We start from the raw sequence: 16,393 nt of genomic DNA, 5'->3' as shown, positions 1-16,393 counted from the left end.
GGAGAGGACAAGGAAAAATTAACATCTTATTTGATTCTTTTTTTTTTCTGTGGTGCTTTATTCCCCTTTCTCAGTAGAGAAACGTCTTTTGATACTCTTGCTCTGTGCAGAGTGGAACTCTTCCCTTATCTCCTTCTGAGATCTTGCATATACATATGGCTTTCTGTATCCTTAGTAATTAGGATGTTTTTGTTTCTGAGAATATCTGAGGCTCTGTTCAGAGCCCGGGTCTGTCTTTTGCCAGAGGTAACTCTTTTTTTGTTTTGTTTTTGTCTTTATTCTTGTGTTCTCAAAGCAGCTGCAGCAATGTTAAAACTTAAAAGCTGAGACTTCAGTTTTAGTTTAAAGTGTTGCAGTGAGGAGGATCTTGGCTGCAGCACCAGAACAGAGCTTTGTAAGAACCTCCTGGATATTTGCTGTTCGTAAAAAAAACGTCAAGTATTTAATAATTTGTAACTCTGTTAATTACTCAGGAGCTGAGGAAAAACCCAGAAGGATTTTCTAGTGAACTAATATGAGTCTTTGGGAAGTTCAGAGGGTTGTTGTGGTCTCAGCTTATTTCATGAACTTCCCAAATTTTTAACCAGTTAAGAAGTTTTCAAAGGAACCCGTGCCTTCAGCTACAAGTTCCAGTTTGCAGCATACTCTGATTTTTCTCTAGTAGTGGAAAAACTTGCCTGAGAGCCACTTCTGTGGCTTTTAGTGCCTTGCAGAAGGTAAATTTTCACAATGTAACTGGGAGGTGGGGATGGAAAGTCAGGTTAGTAGCTTGCTCTGTAGAGGCAATATCAAGAGGAAAAATAAAGAAATAAATTTATTCCTGCCCAGCTGGAGGTTTCTGATGGAGAGAGGGATGGGAGCTGTTGGCCACGGTCTGTTTTCAACCCATGTGCATTGTCAGTTTTTATAGCTGTCCTCTGTCACCTTGCTGAGGAAAATCCATGTCTTACTCATTTTTTTTGGTCTGTGGAACAAGTCTCTTGCACAAGCAAAGCTGGCAGGCCCTGGTGGTAATTGGTGTCCTCCTCCCTGCCCCACGTGTGGTTTTTAACTCACCTAAATCTACCCGAAGGTTGTTCTGACAAATGAGTTTTCTTCCTGGCAAATTTAAGGGAGCAATGAGATGATTGTGGAGGCCCAATCCAAACCTGAGGATAACTGGAGTCCTGATGAAATGCAGCTCAGCAATAACTCAGATCAAGCCCCAAGTTTTCTCTTGGCTGCCAAAAATCCTGCACCCTCCTTGGAGCTGGAGGAATATCCAGTGCCTGCTGCAGGTGGATTAGCTCCAAAGTCACAGGTATTACCTGCAAGTGATTAAATTCAGCCAATATATGACGAGGTTTTTAATTGAAACGAGAACTTTTCCTGATAAGATGCAAACCCAGAGGTTTTCTAGTTCCTCTTGCAAAACCCACAGGAAGGAGTCCCAGTATCATGCTGGGGATCTCTGAACTGGAGCATTGTTTTAGAGCTGGCTCAACAAATCCTGCAGCATCTTTTTTTTCCTTTTTTTTTTTTTTTATCTTCCAGAGCAAATCCCTCAGTGCTTGGTCTCCTTTGACTTATTAATTGGTTTTGCTGGCACAGTAAATTGCAGTTGTGTTGAAGGGCCCCAAGGCCTGAGTCTGACTTGGGATGTTTGGATATATTTTAGCTGCTTGTTTTTGTTTTTCAGTTTGCAGTTCAGCCTGGTATGTGTGCTGTGGGGGGTTTTTCCTTTTTTTTTTTTTTTTTTTATATTTGACTTTATCTGTCTTGGAATTGTTTGCTTAACTAGGAGATTAATCTCAATGTCTTTGTGAAACGAATCCTTTTGCAATGGGTTTTCCCCCACGAGATGTCCAGTTTTCCAGCAGGAGATGCTGCAACCTGAGAGCACAAGAGGAGTGGCTCCGAGGTCTCCTGCAGGTTTTCATTTCTGAAAACTATCAGGAGGCCTGTAATAAAATGAACCCTCCTGATTTCTGAGGGTTCTGCTGCAGAACTGAAACTCCACGTGCTGCTGTGTTTTGTAAAAACAACAACAACAAAAAAATAAAAACACTCCACTGAATTACTTGGATTATTCACAACATTTCCTAGAAATCTGGCTGCAAAATACAATACTGGAATTAATTCAAAAGTGCCTGGGTGTTGTTTATTTAATTTTTTTTTTGTAGCAGATCAGTTCTTTCAGTTCTGTTACGAATTATCACTGAAGTGGCAGTGGAAACTTGATGTTCTCCTCTGGCTCTTCATGACAAAAGACTGATTCAAAGTAGGGTTGGGAGGTTATGGTCAGCCAGGAGTGGAGGGATGTTGGAGGATCAAGGTCTGGTCCTGGTGACTCACCTGCTCTACGCTTTCTACCTCTGCTTTGGATTCTTTTTTTCCTTTACATGAGGAGGGTGGTGTTTAACCTGTGCTTTTGAAGGTAATGGATTGACATCATCACAGTAGGTGGTCGTTGCTCCAAAAGCCCATCTCTGATGGGCTCCCAGTGACTGATGAAGGGACAGGAACCACCACCCAACACTTCCCTGGCTCTTCTGCCCCTTCAGGGACCTGTGGAGGGGCTGAGATTGTAGGACACTCCTCTAAATCCCATCTAGGTGATCTGGAGAGAGCCATTAGTCTACCTGTCCCACCCCAAATTATTTGGTGTGGCTTGAGTTGGAAGGGACCTCAAAGCTCATCTCATGGGCAGGGACACCTTCTACCAGCCCAGGTTGCTCCAAACCCTGTCCAACCAGACCTTGGACACTTCCAGGGATCCAGGGCCAACCACAGCTTCTCTGGGAAACTTGATAAAGGAGTTCTAAGCAAAGCAGGATAAGCTCTGGGCCCTTCCCAATTAGTTGTCAGCAACAACAAGGTCTGTGGACACCTCCAGCCCCCCCCAGTGTTCTCCTGGGCTGGCACCACCCGTGTCCACGTGGCTGCCACAGGACGGGCAAATCTCCTGAGGACAGAACCAACGAGCCCTGCCAGGGACTCTCTGAGCTGTGAACCAAAGGGAGAGCTTAAAATTCTAGGGAGCACCCAACTGTATGCAGAACTGCTTTATTTAATCAGCGTGCCTTAGATTTTTAATTTAGAGGGAGACAGCTCTGCGGGATGTGGCTGGAGAAGCAGCCCTGGGGAGGGTGTTGCTGGGTGGCTGCAGCCCCACAGTCCTCGTTGCCTGTGAAGTGGAGCAATTTGTCAGGAAGGAAGAGATTTTTTCGTGACTCCTGTGATGCAAAGCGATAAGTAAACCCCTAACGTTGAACCTCAGCAGGAATGTGTAAAATTTAGGCAAATATTTACCTGAAAAATGCTGTTTATCAATACAATTGCTCTCATTTTATCTGAAAAATAATAGAGACTTATTTGGGTAAATGATGATTATGCTGGAATCAGCATATGATGTGTGGCCAAAAACTTGCTTTGGTTCGTGTGTGAGTAGAGTACTGTTTAAACCTTTTTTTTTCTAGAATAATGTTCTGATAACCCTTAAGGTTCTTCCAAGTCTCTCCTGAATCCTTCAATTGCTTTATCCCTGCCAATATTAACTAACTCTAAGGTTACCTAACCTATGGAGGCAACAGGAATCCATGTTTCTGTGCAGAGTGTAAAGGTCAGAATGGAGGTGGAGGCTTCATTATTAATTGTTTCCTTTTGCACCTAAAGTTGGGGATTCGGGTATTTTCCAAGTGATGCAGCAAATCTGGGAACCTCCAACACTCGGGGAACAAAGCAACCCCCCCCTCTGATGGCTTAGAGCTCAGGTTGATCACTTCAGCTCAACTTGATTAAAACTTCATGCCTTGCTTGAGAATTAGTGTGTGCTGTTGGCCAGAGCAAGTTGAAAATCCTTGAATGGAAAAATTAGATGAACTGACTTTTTTTGAGCTTAATGCCACTATCATGACTAGTTTTTAGGTTTATACAGGGCTTAAATCTCTCTTGAGTTTAACATGTTACAGCTGAGCACTGGGGATGCTCAAAGTGCCAGACTGGATTTTAGGGTAGTGCCCGTGTCCCTGTTGATGCTCCTTTACCTTTAAAAGTTTTATGTTATTATTATTAATTTTATTGTCCTTCTGTACTAGGCCTGTAATTCTTCTGAGAAAATGGATGCAAAAATAGTTCTTCCAAAACAATTTGCTGCCTTCTCTGCCTAAAAACTCACTTCAGAAATCCGAAATGGCTTTTAACGCGACTAGCTGAGAGTGTTGGAGTGCCAGTCACAACTCAAAAAACCTCTTTTAATGCAGCTTTTAGCTTCCTGGCTTTTTGAAGAGACTTTCTTGGGAGGAGGGGGCAACTACCACTTGTGTGAAGAAGAGGAGATTCTATTCCATGATTCCAGAAGCTGGGGCTTGGGTTTTTGGCTCAGGGAACAGGCGCTGCTGTGCCAACAGGTGCTATAAATGAGAACAGTTTTTCCAGACTTGGAGGGGACACTGCCTTGGAAGCCCAGGGTGAAAATCAGGTGTTTCCAGAAAAGCTGCTTTGAGTCAGTGGCTCCTGCCTGGGGGTGTTGGTTAAAACATCACAATGGGCTTTGTCACCTCTGAGACACAATGAGAGGATGTGCAGGGGCTGTGGCTGGAATAAGTCTCTTCACCCGGGGTGTGAGGTGATGTTTTGTAGTAGTGTTGCTGCTTTTCTCCCAGGAAATTGAGTCTGATTAATATTTTTTTTTTTTTTTTTTGGTTTTACTTTTGCTTTTTTGGAGAACTCTGCAGCCCCTGGGCTGTGAGTGCTGCTCCCACGGAGCAATTAAGCTTTTCTAGGGAACATATCTGATGTGGCTGAAGCTGTGCTTCCTGCAAACTCCCACTCTGCTGCTGTTATTACCCCAGGTTGCAGCTGCCAGGTGCCACTAGAGCTGCTGTGGGAGAGGCAATGCCACCTCTGCTGCAGCTCAAGTCACTGCTGGGCTCTTAAAACCCGGCTCAAAAGTGAAAGAGCTGCAGGGCAGGCACCTTGTCAGAGCTGGGAGAGGGCTGATGGCAGCAGGAGCCTGGAGAGGAAGTGGATTTGAGGAGGCAATGAGAGGAAAGAGAGGAGGCTGTGGGGGGAATCTTAGAATCACAAAATTATTTGGGTTGGAAGGGACCTTAAAGATCATTTATTTTCAACCCTATGTGGGCAGGGACACCTTCCACTGGACCAGGATGCTCAGAGCCCCATCCAACCTGGCCTTGGATGGATATTGGGATATTAGAGCACAGCCAGGCATGAGTTGGAGAGGAATGGCTGGAGGAATCATATTCATTCTTTTTCTTTTCTTCCCAACACCTCCACAAAATGGAGGAATGGCTTATTTTCCTGTTGCACAGGCTGGGCTGAAGTAAAGGAAGACTTAGAGTAAAGGTATCTGCTGCCTCTGGTTGCAGAGGGTGAGGAGTGAGGCTTGTTCCCGCAGCACTGAAGGATGGTGCTTGCACCCTTTGGTCTCTGGCTCATTTCCATGCTTTTCCATTCCCCTTTGCCATGAGATGGGTCCTAGAGGGTCAGGATTGTCCTGACCACATGTTCTTTGTGGTGCAGGAGGGCTGCACTGATCTCAGCCAGCCTTAACTCAGTTCTCAGCTCTGGCCTCTTACTCAGCGAAGTGTTACTCACTCTTGCTCCAGTGCTTTTAGACCATATTTTGGTCTGAGGTGTCACTTGCTGTGCTCAGAGCTCTGAGTTGCCCTGTTGTGTAGCTCGTGCCACTTCAGCAAATGCTGCCATCATCTGAAGGTGGCAATCTGCAGTGATGGAGATGGGGAGGCACCAATCTGGAGGTCTTAAACTCCTCTCCAGTCTGTCTGATGGCAATGAAAAGGTATTTAACTCTGCCCTCCGCCTCACTGAAGCAACTTCTTTCAAAACAGGCTGTCAAGTGTTACCAGGACTGTGGTTCCATATGGAAATGTGACTGATATTTACACAAACTCTGCAACACCCCCATCAGATCCTGCCCTGAGCTTCTGCAGAACACCCATCAGACTTGTGAAGGAGGAGCTGTCCCTTGTGGCATCCTCTGCCCTTCAGTCAGCAGGGGTGGCACTTAGAGAGCATCGTGGAATGGGGTGGGAAGCAGCTGCCAGGGCTGGAGGCAGAAACTGAGCTCCGCTCAGGGGGAAGGTGCATCTGCCACGTACAGAGCCCATCTCACCTCCAGGTGACCCTGCCTTTGACAGGCATGAGCTGCTCATGGGTTAAAACTCCTGGCAGACTAATGGGCTGAAGGATCTCAAACAGGAGTGGTTTGAAGCCCTGAGGTGGCTTAGTGACAAAGCAGACACCTGCCTGGGGGTGCAGTTCCTGTCCAGCCCAGGTTTGGGGTTATTTGCAAACCGAGTGTTTTGTCCGTCCCTTGCCCAAGGGACACGAGGCTCGGCTGCCTTTTGTTCTGCTCTTTCCTCCCCTAAAGAGGGAGGAACAGAGGATGCTTCCCTTGCCAGAGTCCTCGCTGACCTCTGCCCAACCCTCTGATCCTACTCCACCCTTGCCCTTCTTCCAGCTCCTGGGCTGCTACTCCTGTCTCCAGCCCTCTCCATTTTCAGGAGCCACTGCTGCCTCACTCTTATCAGACTGGTTTCAGTGGGCTCAGGAGGGGAATAAATAGTTTTTCCTGCTGGGTTTTCCCTGTTTACTGATCTGTGTCTCTGACTGTATTAGGACAGTGAGGAGAAGCTCAACTCTGTTCTCTGAGATGGGTGCTCAGACCATCTTGCCCTCAGGTACCTCCCATCTGACCCACCAACGAGGAAGGATGGAGAAGAACCTCTTGTGACAACTTCCCTGAGGCTGCAATCCTGGATTTGGGTGAGGTGGAAAAGCCAGGATCGTGGACTTGAGCCTCCCTCAGGCTGGTTGTGTCTTTGTAGAGCTATCCAAGCTCTCTTGGCACTGGGAGGAAGGTCAGCTGTGGTGGGTCCTCTGCTTTGAGGAGAGATTGTAGTGTCCCTCATGCATTTAGAGGAACCAGACTCCAAGTTTGGCACTTAATTTGGGATTGAGGTGCTTGCACAGGACTGTGTAATTGTTCTGGTGCCAGCAGTCACCCTGTCTGGCTGTTGCCCATCCCTTCAGGACACAGGCTGCCCCTCAACCCTGCCATATCTCCTGGCAGTGTTTCATACCTGGTGGTGCCCACAGTGCCGTCAAACTTGGGTTCAGGTGTTTCCTGTACTCTCCTCACCTCCCTTTCTTGGACAAGTTTCCATCGCGCAGGGTTGCAAACAGCCTGAGCTTCACCAGCAGCACAGGATGGAACATGGAATCCTGAGTGTGCTTTGCTGGATGGGAACAGCAGCACCTTGGATGCTTTTTGAAGCCTTAAGAGCAGTTCTGAAAGGAGCAATTCGCATTTATTCCTGTCAAGCAGGCAGGTGAATGAGAGAGGGATTAATCTAAGGGAGTTTACCAGGTTTCCCATGCCTTGGATTAGCAGTTTGGAAGTCACCTAAAGGTTCGAAGCCCCTTGCACCCTCTGAGCTCCATCAGCTCATGGCAGGAAGCACTGCAGACCTGTCCTGTGTCACTGAGTTCCTGTTTGTGGCCTCACTCCCCTGGTTTGGGTTTTGTGGTGGAGAACTGTTGGCTGGGTCCTTCAGAGACAGCATGTGCTGCTTTCAGCTGCTGCCTCTACATTTGCTTATATGAGGCTTTAAAAGCCATCAATATTTTAGTTTCCATTCAAGCCTCCTCCTTGAAGCTCCCCCTTTTCATTCCAGTGTAGTGCCTAAAGCCAGCTAATGAAATATATCCCTCCTGCTTCAAATTAGGCATAAAAGAGTTGTCAGAAGACGAGGAGAAGCTGCTGAATAATCCTGGTAATGTAAAAATCGACATTCTATAATGTCCCTAATTCTCCTAATTAAACATGATGCATGAGTGTGCTACAAGAGCTCTCCAGCTGCTTGGTAATGAGATGTTGCAGGGACCAGCTTTCTGTTGGATGGGGCCAGGTTAAACTCTAATTAAAGCCTTGCTAAAGGCTAAGGAGTTGTCTGCTGTAATTAAGAAACTTGTCTCCCTTTCTGGGTGCTGCCACCTCCAGTGACCTGCTCCCTCTGCCCCGTGGGGACCTGTGGATCTCTCTTGATATCAAGTGTCTCCTGATATCTTTTAATTTTTAACTTCTTAATTTTCCCCCCTGTAGTTTCAGATTGCTGGATTGTCAACGAAGGGTGCTGCCTTCGCAAGGTGAAGGCGTTGGGTTTGGGGTGGGCCGTGACGCAGCTCTCACCGCAGGCTTGGCATTTTTATGGTTTCCAGTTGATTTTCACCCTGTGTTTTTTTGTTGTTTTTTTTTTTTAATGTGAGAGGAGTGTGGGTTCACTGCCAGGTGGTGAACAGAGCGGTGTGTGGAGCTGGTGATCTCACCCAAAACACGCAAGAGTCCCTTCCTTGCCCCCCCGGCCCTCACCGGCCGCGGGCGGTGGAGAAGCCCCTCAGAGGCCCTGGTGCTGCAGAGGCCCCACAACCATGGCCGATGGCTCTTCCCCCGCCCCGGAGCACCAGGACACCGTGCAGTCCCAAGACACCTTGGAGTCCCAGGACACCCTGCAGTCCCTGGACACTCTAAAACCCCCTCGCCACTTCTTTGTCTCTCCCTCAGGGTACCTCAAGTGCCACACCGACGATGGCCCCGAGGCGAAGGAGGAGACGGCCAGCGAGGAACTCTACGACACCGTGAACTCCACCATCGTCTCTGCCGACAGCATCCGCTTCTTCGTCAACGTCAACCTCGAGGGAGCTCCCCGGGCCACCGGTGAGTGACACCCACCTTCCAAAAAAACACAGTCGGGGCTGTGGGATGTGGCTGTCGGTGAAATTTCATGGAATCGCGGTGCTTTGGGTGGGGAGGGAACTTAAAGGCCATCTTGTTCCACCCCCTGCTGAGGGCAGGGCTTCCACTAGACCAGGTTGCTCCAAGCCTTGTCCATCCAGGCCTTTGAAGATTTCCAGGGATGAGACAGCCACAGCTTTTCTGGGCAACTGCTCCGGTGTTTTACCACCCTCATTGTAAAATAAAAGAGTGTAGAGGGACCTTTGGGGTCGGCCCTGCGTGCCTCTTTGGGGTCGGCCCCGCATGCCCCTTTGGGGTTAATCATCCTGGCTGGGGGCAGGCAGTCCCTGTACCTGCTGTGTGTGGAGGCAGAGAGTAAAAACGAGGAGAAAATCAGCCTGTTGGACACCTCTGATGGGGGTCAGGCCCTCACAGCCCACAGTATTGGAAAGCAGGGTTGTGTGTATGCTCTGTTTGTGAATACAAGCTGCCTGTTCCAGGTTGAGGGCCCAAGGGCCAAATTCCACCCAAATGTGCTTTAGTGGGATCTGTGCATGGGCACTTTCCACTAGACCGGGTTGCTCTGGGCTCTGTCCAGCCAGGCCTTGAATTTTTGCCTCTGGGATGTTGTTTTAATATCCTCTGTACTGCATGTGCTAAATGGGGTGGGATGAGGGCTGGCAAAGCTGGATTTCATGGGATATGCTGAGGAAAAGCAGCTCTTGGACATAGCAGCAGCCTGCACTTTGTCCCAGCAGCTGGAGGCATCCTGAATCCTGCCTGTATGGGCACTGACTATTTTGGGGATTAAATGCACAGGCTCTGGATTATCCTCAGTGTCACAGTATCGGAGAGTCCTTTAAGTTTGTTCTAAGTTATTTTTAGATTACATGCAAATCCCAGTCGATCTGCAGGGAGCAATTATTGGGAATGGTGATGCAGAACATTTATGGCCTGGACCCCTGTTCAAGATAATCAAAGTTCTGCTTTTTGACTCTGAGCAATGACTTTAATTTAGGAATAATATCTAGCAATTTCCAAGCCTGCAATTTTACAAATGCCATCTTAATTGAAAGATTTAAGGGAACTGTGCTTTGCTATGACAAGTCTGGGCTTAATGCCGTGGGGTGCATTGTTTGGGGATGAGGAATGCAAGTGCTGTGGATTCTTCTGCATCTGAAGTTCCCTTTCCTTGTCTGTCCTCCTGGGCTTTTTATAAGTGTTTTCCCTTCAATTCAAAACAGAACAAAAAAGGCTTCCTTATTTCCCTGAAGCAATGATGTTTGTGATGGTGGTATTAGTTGTATCCTTTTTTTTTTTTAAGGAAAACTGGACTTCAGATGTCCTGGGTCACATTTCATATTCAAGGATAGATGTTTGAAAAATGGCTTTAACCCGAAAAAAAAGTCCAGACTTTAAATAAGGGCAGGTGTGAAGGAAGATTTTTTTTCCCCCCCTGTGACAACATCAAAGTGGTCCAGGTAGCCAAAATCCAAGTTTTTCTCTATCAGGCATAGGATTGCTCAGACTCCAGGTGTTGGAGTCATCTGGGCTATCAGCTCTTTCTCAGAAGCATCTTCCAGGGTGGGTTTTATCCATACCCAGTAAGTCTGTGGCTGCAGAGGGCATGGCTGATCCTCCTGGAGGGCTGACTCCTTGGGTGCTTGAAGGTGGCTGAGATGAGCCCCCTTAACCTCTCCTAAGAAAAAGAGCTTGAACTGCTGAAAAAAAAAAAAACTCTAATCCCAAAATGAGGTTTAATTATGCTGTGGCCAAGGTATGTCTGGGAGTGAGCTGTTCCCTGGTCCACTCTGCAAGGGAACTCTTCAGAAATTCCCTTTTGTTGCTGCCACTCTTTGGAAGTTTTTTTTGGGGGAATTTGTTTGGGTTTTGGGGGGCATTCTGTTTGTTTTGGGTTTTTGTATTTTTTGTTGTTTGTTTTTTGGGTTTTCTTTGGTTTTGGAGTTTGGGTTTTTGGTGTGGTTTTTTTGTTTGTTTTTAGGGGTTTGGAGTGTGATATTTGTTTTTATTTGTTTGTTGGGGTTTTTTTGTGGGGTGTTTTTTGTTGGTTTTTTTTTTTTGGTTGCTCAGGCTTTGATTTCCCAGTACAAAACTGTGGAGTTGAGCACTTGCAGGAATTGTCTCCAGCAAGACAAGCTGATGTGGGGGGAAAAAAGCAGGGGTTTAGACAATGTCAAATGTCCCAAACACCTCATTTCCAACCCCAAGGGAGCCCAGTGCACCAGGATCCTACAAGATCCTCTGGTGCTCTGTGAACACAGAGGAAAAGCAAGTATGGGAATGACATCTCTGCATTCCTCATCTTATTTTCTTGCTTTCCCCAGGCTGGGTGAGAGCTTTGTTGGACTGAAATGATTCCTTGTGCTAGAGGGATTAATTATGCTCTCCTGGCAGCACTGCTGGGGTCAAGAGGGACTGACCATGGGCCATCTTGAACTAAGAGGGTTCTCTAGGACTGCCTGGGTCTGGTTGCTCCCTGGTGTCAGGTGCACTTGGTGCATAAAATGTGGGATATTAGGAAGAAATTCTTCCCTGTGAGGGTTGTGAGGCCCTGGCACGGGTTGGGCAGAGAAGCTGTGGCTGCCCCTGGATCCCTGGAAGTGTCCAAGGCCAGGTTGGATGGGGCTTGGAGCAACCTGTTCTAGTGGAAGGTGTCCCTGCCCATGGCAGGGGGTTGGAACTGGATGATCTTGAAAGTCCCTTCCAATCTAAATGATGAGAAAATACACTTGCCTAATTTCTAGCAGGAAAAACCTCTGAGGTGACTTGGAACAAGATAAACAGCCCTGCTGTGATGTCTGTGAGCCTCAGAACATGTCTGGTCATCACAGATTGACCTCTTGGCTGAACATGGTGTCCAGATTCTCTCCTGCTGGAGACTTTTTCGGGTGAGCTGCTGTGAGGTTGCTGCCCACCTTTGTATGGGGCTAAAACATCCAAAATTCCCATCTGGGGATGAGCTGGACCCCAGGTTCCAGGTGCTGGCAGGCAACTAAGTGGAATTACAGATGCAGTGACAGCTCTGCCGTCATCCTGTTGGTCTCTGTGTGATGTATGTGCAGCTCTCCATGAGCATAACTGGATGCACTTCACTATAATTCTGTTTTAAAAAGATCCCTGTGTGGGATTAAGGTTTGAGCCAACAAAACATGGCACAGCCTCATAAAACTCCAACAATTAACCATTGGCATGAAATGCTGGGCTGTGCACACGGATGTGTATGGAAAAGGATGGCTTGAAGAAATCTGGGGTTTAAGGTATGGCCTGTCTCACTTTTAATTAATACTGGCTGCCCTGGCATAGAATGTTGAGCCCAAACCGGTGCAGATGTCAAAGCACTAAAATGCTGACCAGTAGTGACTTTTTGGGTTCTTTCTCCTGGGTGTTTTAGTGCTTCCTTGTGCTACCTGAAAAAAGGCTTTTTTAATTATTATTATTCTGTTCTGCTTTTCATCCTTACAACTTAGGCTTTGGTGGTAAGATTTGTTTTCAGCAAATGTTAGCAGGTCTACCGTGAAGGTGGGGCTTTATCTGAAGTTGGAGGCTTTTGAACCTGGGATCTGCATTTTTTTGGAGGAAGATCAGGATGATTTTTAGGCTGAGACTTGTTCTGAAGTCACAGTGAACGTGTGCAGGTAAAATCACAGAATGGTTTGGATGGGAAGGGACCTTTTAAAGGTCATGTAGTCCAAGCCCTCTGTAGTGAGCAGGAATGTCTTCCACTAGCCCAGGTTGCTCCAAGCCCCGTCCAACCTGGCCTTGGACACTTCCAGGGATGAGGCAACCACAGCTTCTCTGGGCAACCTGTGCCAGGATCTCACCACCCTCATTGTAAAAGAAGTTCCTCAAGTCTAATCTGTATCAATCCTCTTTTGATTTGAAGGCATCCCTACTTGTCCTGTCACTCCATCCCTCGTCCAAAGTCCCTCTCCAGCTCTCTTGGAGCCCCTTAGTTACTGGAAGGGGCCCCAAGGTCTCCCTGGAGCCTTCTCTTATCCAGACTGAACACAACAGGAGCAGGCTGTTACCTTTCCTCTGCTGCAGGTGGAAGACTTGATGCTTTGTTCCCTGGTAATTTATTCCAGAGAGGATGAAGAGCATCAGTGAGAGTGATGTGCAGTGGGGAAGAACTTCTTCCCTCTCCAGATCCATGGGCTACAATCCCTGCTTATTGCACAGCTCCCAGATTTGCTGTGGCTTGCAGGCCTATGCATTTCTTATTCTCTCACCCAGCTAGAAGTGCAGTAACCCTTCAGTCTTAGTCAAACTCACATCCAGAGAGCGTTTTAGGGTTTTTTTTGGTGTGTTTTATATATAGATTTTTCCATAAATCCCTTGGGAGCCTGGCTACAGGTCTACACACGTACATCCCTTGTCGGGATAACAGAAACTAGGGGATTCAACCACTTGCTGCTTTGTCTGCAGCACACTTGGAATTGAATCTCTGCAAATAAATACAGCAGTTTGATTTAGGCTGAGCCTTAAATCTGTGGGCAGGTGATGCAAGTGAACCTGGGAAGTGTGTGGGGGACACATCCTTGCCATCAGTCACAGCGTCCTTACCTCCTTGGCAGCTCCCTTAAATCAACCAGGCACATATTTTCATCACTGGGACTTTGCTTTTGCAAGTTGGGGCTCTAAAACAATTCATCTTCTCCTTCTCCAAATTGCAGCAGAGGGGTTTGCACAGGATTTTTTTCCCCCCTCAACTCAAGCACAATTTATCAAGGATTTGTGGAGCTGCAGCTGCTCAACTTTTCCCACTTACGGCTGATGCTCAGACTGGTGGGTTTAGAGGTGCCTGAAGCAGTTTTTGGGGAGAATAAGGCAGGGAAAAGCCAATTGGGAAGCAGGATGTGGCTTTGTCGGGGTGTGTGTGTGGAGGGGGGGAAGGAACGGAACACAATTTACGCTTCAGGAGAAATTAAAGCCTGTTCCACCCTGTGCACAATTGATCATCCCTAGATACAGAGAATCACCAGTTTCCTGTAATCTGCTCCAAAGGCACACACACGTGCACGCCCGGCGCTGCTGCTGCTCCCAAAAAAACACGGCAGCCAAGCCCTGGCCCAGCCCCTGCCCAGATGACTTTTTTTTTTTTCTTTTAAGGGGATGAGGAGAAAAGCTGGATGCTGGCGCCAAGGATATTCCAGGGAGAGTAGCGTCCCGAGACAAGTGGTCTGGACCTGAATGGGTATCACTCTGCACACAATAGTCACATTTCCTCACATTAATACCAAGGTCCTTTTTATGTCCCGAGGCACAATGCTGACCCACGCGTTCCATCTGATAACTCCTGTTTTAGCAGTTTGATGTCAGACTGGGATGTTGGGCTCCCGAAGCTTCCTATACTCTAATGGAAAGTGGATATACCGATTGTGTGGCGGGGGAGGGACGGCCTCCCTCCGAGTTTCCTGAGGAGGGTGTTTTCAAAGCGCTGCTTAGGAAGCCGAGGGAGGTGTGTGTGTGGGGGGGGGGGGGGGGGGGGGTGGTGCTGCACGGAGGCAGCGCTTTCCCTTGTGTGCACTTCACCTTGCTGTTCAGAGCAGCTTTCCATGGGATTTGGAGTGCCCTGTCCTTCTAGTTGGCGTGGAAAAGGCACCTTTTCCCCCCTAAATTTAGTGACAAAACCTGCTGTGGGTGGTTTTTTTCATAAAACATTTTGCTTTTGTAGCGTGTAGGTGCCACAGGTGGCACCGTGCTTGGCAGTCTTACCTTCCCAGAATACAGAGTTGGAAGGGACACACAAGGATCATCCAGTCCAACCCTTAGTTCTGCACAGGCCCATCCCCAAGAGTTACACCCTGTGCCCCAGAGGATCAGCCAAACCCTCCTGGAGCTCTGGCAGCCTTGGAGCTGTGCCCACTGCCCTGGGGAGCCTGGTCAGTGCCCAGCCACCCTCTGGGGGAAGCACCTTTCCCTGAGATCCACTTAAATCTCCCCTGACACAACTTGAGGCCATTCCCTCGAGTCCTGTCACTCGTCCCCACAAAGGAGAGATCAGTGCCTGTCCCTCTTCTTCCCCTGGCTCTGTACAAGAGCCCTAGTCATTCCCTGGAGTCCCCTCTCTTTCCAGTTCCTCCACAGGGAAGTGTGAGGGGCTGGTCCTTCACCTGCCCAGGTGTTGTTGCTGGTCCTTCACCTGCCCAGGTGTTGTTGCTGGTCCTTCACCTGCCCAGGTGTTGTTGCTGCTCCACAATCCTGCAGCTGGTTGTTTATTCCCACCTGCCTTTAACCTGGGTGTCAGTTTGAGGGATGAACCCACTGACTTTAGGCTTTCTGCTGCAACTCAGCCCATCACCCTGTCGTGGGAATGTGAGGTAATTAAGGCACGATTATTTATCTAACAGTATTTAACCAAAATTACTGAAATCTGGTGGGGATTAGCCCAGACTCAGCACAACCATGACAGGACAGCAAAGCAAAGAATCCCTTTGAGATCCTGCTTGTGCAATCCTTCACTGCCAGCGATGAGTTTGAGGTATCTCCTCTGCTCCTAACAAGCTCCTGTCAATGCCATGTGCTGATGTGGTTTTATTTATATATTTTGAAGGCAGATTTTAAAAGCAGAACAGTTTTTGCTGCTTGCAGTGTGGTTCAACACAAGTGGTCGAGGCTTAGATTTGCACAGACCCCTGATTAAAAAACAAAGATAAAATAGCTTTTCTTTAATGATAACCCCCCAAACTTTAAATACTTTTGCCTGCACCAGATCCTTGATATTTTTCAGAGAAAATCATGGAATGGTCATATAGTATTCTGCTCTGATTTATTTTACTGTGCCATATATATATATATGTATGTAAAACATGCAAATGCACTGGGGGAGTGTATGTAGATCTAAAGAAATGTGCACAGCCAAAGAAGTTCCTGCTCTCCAATTTCCACTCCTTTTATCTCAAAGGAAAATATTGTCCTAAGATGCTGCAGGCTTCCAGTGGTGGCTTCGCTCCAAAGGCTTTGGGGTCTTCTCAGGTGTTAAGGGCAGCACTGGGGACCTCTATGAGGGAAAGGGGATCCCAAGTGAAAGGAAATCTAAGGCAGGAGGTGAAAAGCCTTAACCTTTGGTATCTGACTTTTTTCAGGGGTTGTTTTCAGGGCTGTCTTTGCAGGGCACGTGTCATTAGCTAAGCAGGGGCCGGAGGGGGAAGCAAGGAGAGAGGATTTTGTTTCTCAGGGATGTCATTAGGGCAGCTGGGATGAAACTGCCCTGGAGAACAGCAAATAAACTTTTGAGTACTAAATCTCCTCATCCATGTTGAAGTTGGATGGGTCCTGTTCTGAAAACAGAGGGAAATAAAAACCCAGGGGGGCTCCACAGCGCCCTGGATGTGCCAATGCGGGGCCATGGGAAAAGTCTGGTGTTGGCAATTCCTTGGGGTTGTCCAGAGTGAAGTGGCCTCCCAGGGAGTCACTTGTGTGCTCAGTGGTGCTGCGTGCCTGCATCCCAGGAGTTGGGGATAGTGCTGCGTGCCTGCATCCCAGGAGTTGGGGATAGTGCTGTGTGCCTGCATCCCGGGAATTGGGGATAGTGCTGTGTGCCTACATCCCAGGAGTTGGGGATAGTGCTGTGTGCCTGCATCCTGGGAATTGGGGATAGTGCTGTGTGCCTGC

General features: G+C 47.8%; 1 protein-coding gene across 5 annotated transcripts in view; it reads left to right on the top strand.

Annotated features, from left to right (window-relative positions):
• SLC4A11 (solute carrier family 4 member 11) overlaps positions 1-16,393 on the top strand; it is a 99,001-nt gene that overhangs the window by 20,825 nt on the left and 61,783 nt on the right. For 3 of the 5 annotated variants that reach the window (XM_027660516.1, XM_027660519.1, XM_027660518.1), the window contains exon 3: positions 8,588-8,740. In XM_027660516.1, coding sequence (XP_027516317.1) covers positions 8,588-8,740 — 153 coding nt within the window. Of the gene's footprint in view, positions 1-8,396; positions 8,741-16,393 lie in introns of those variants that run through there. The other 2 variants (XM_027660515.1, XM_027660517.1) reach the window with 1 other exon arrangement.

Source organism: Corapipo altera, unplaced genomic scaffold (assembly GCF_003945725.1).
Source record: "Corapipo altera isolate COAL_440 unplaced genomic scaffold, ASM394572v1 295, whole genome shotgun sequence".
In the NCBI taxonomy this organism is placed as follows: Eukaryota; Metazoa; Chordata; class Aves; order Passeriformes; family Pipridae; genus Corapipo; species Corapipo altera.
Note: the sequence above shows the minus strand (reverse complement) of the source record. Positions and strands in the feature narration are given on the sequence as shown.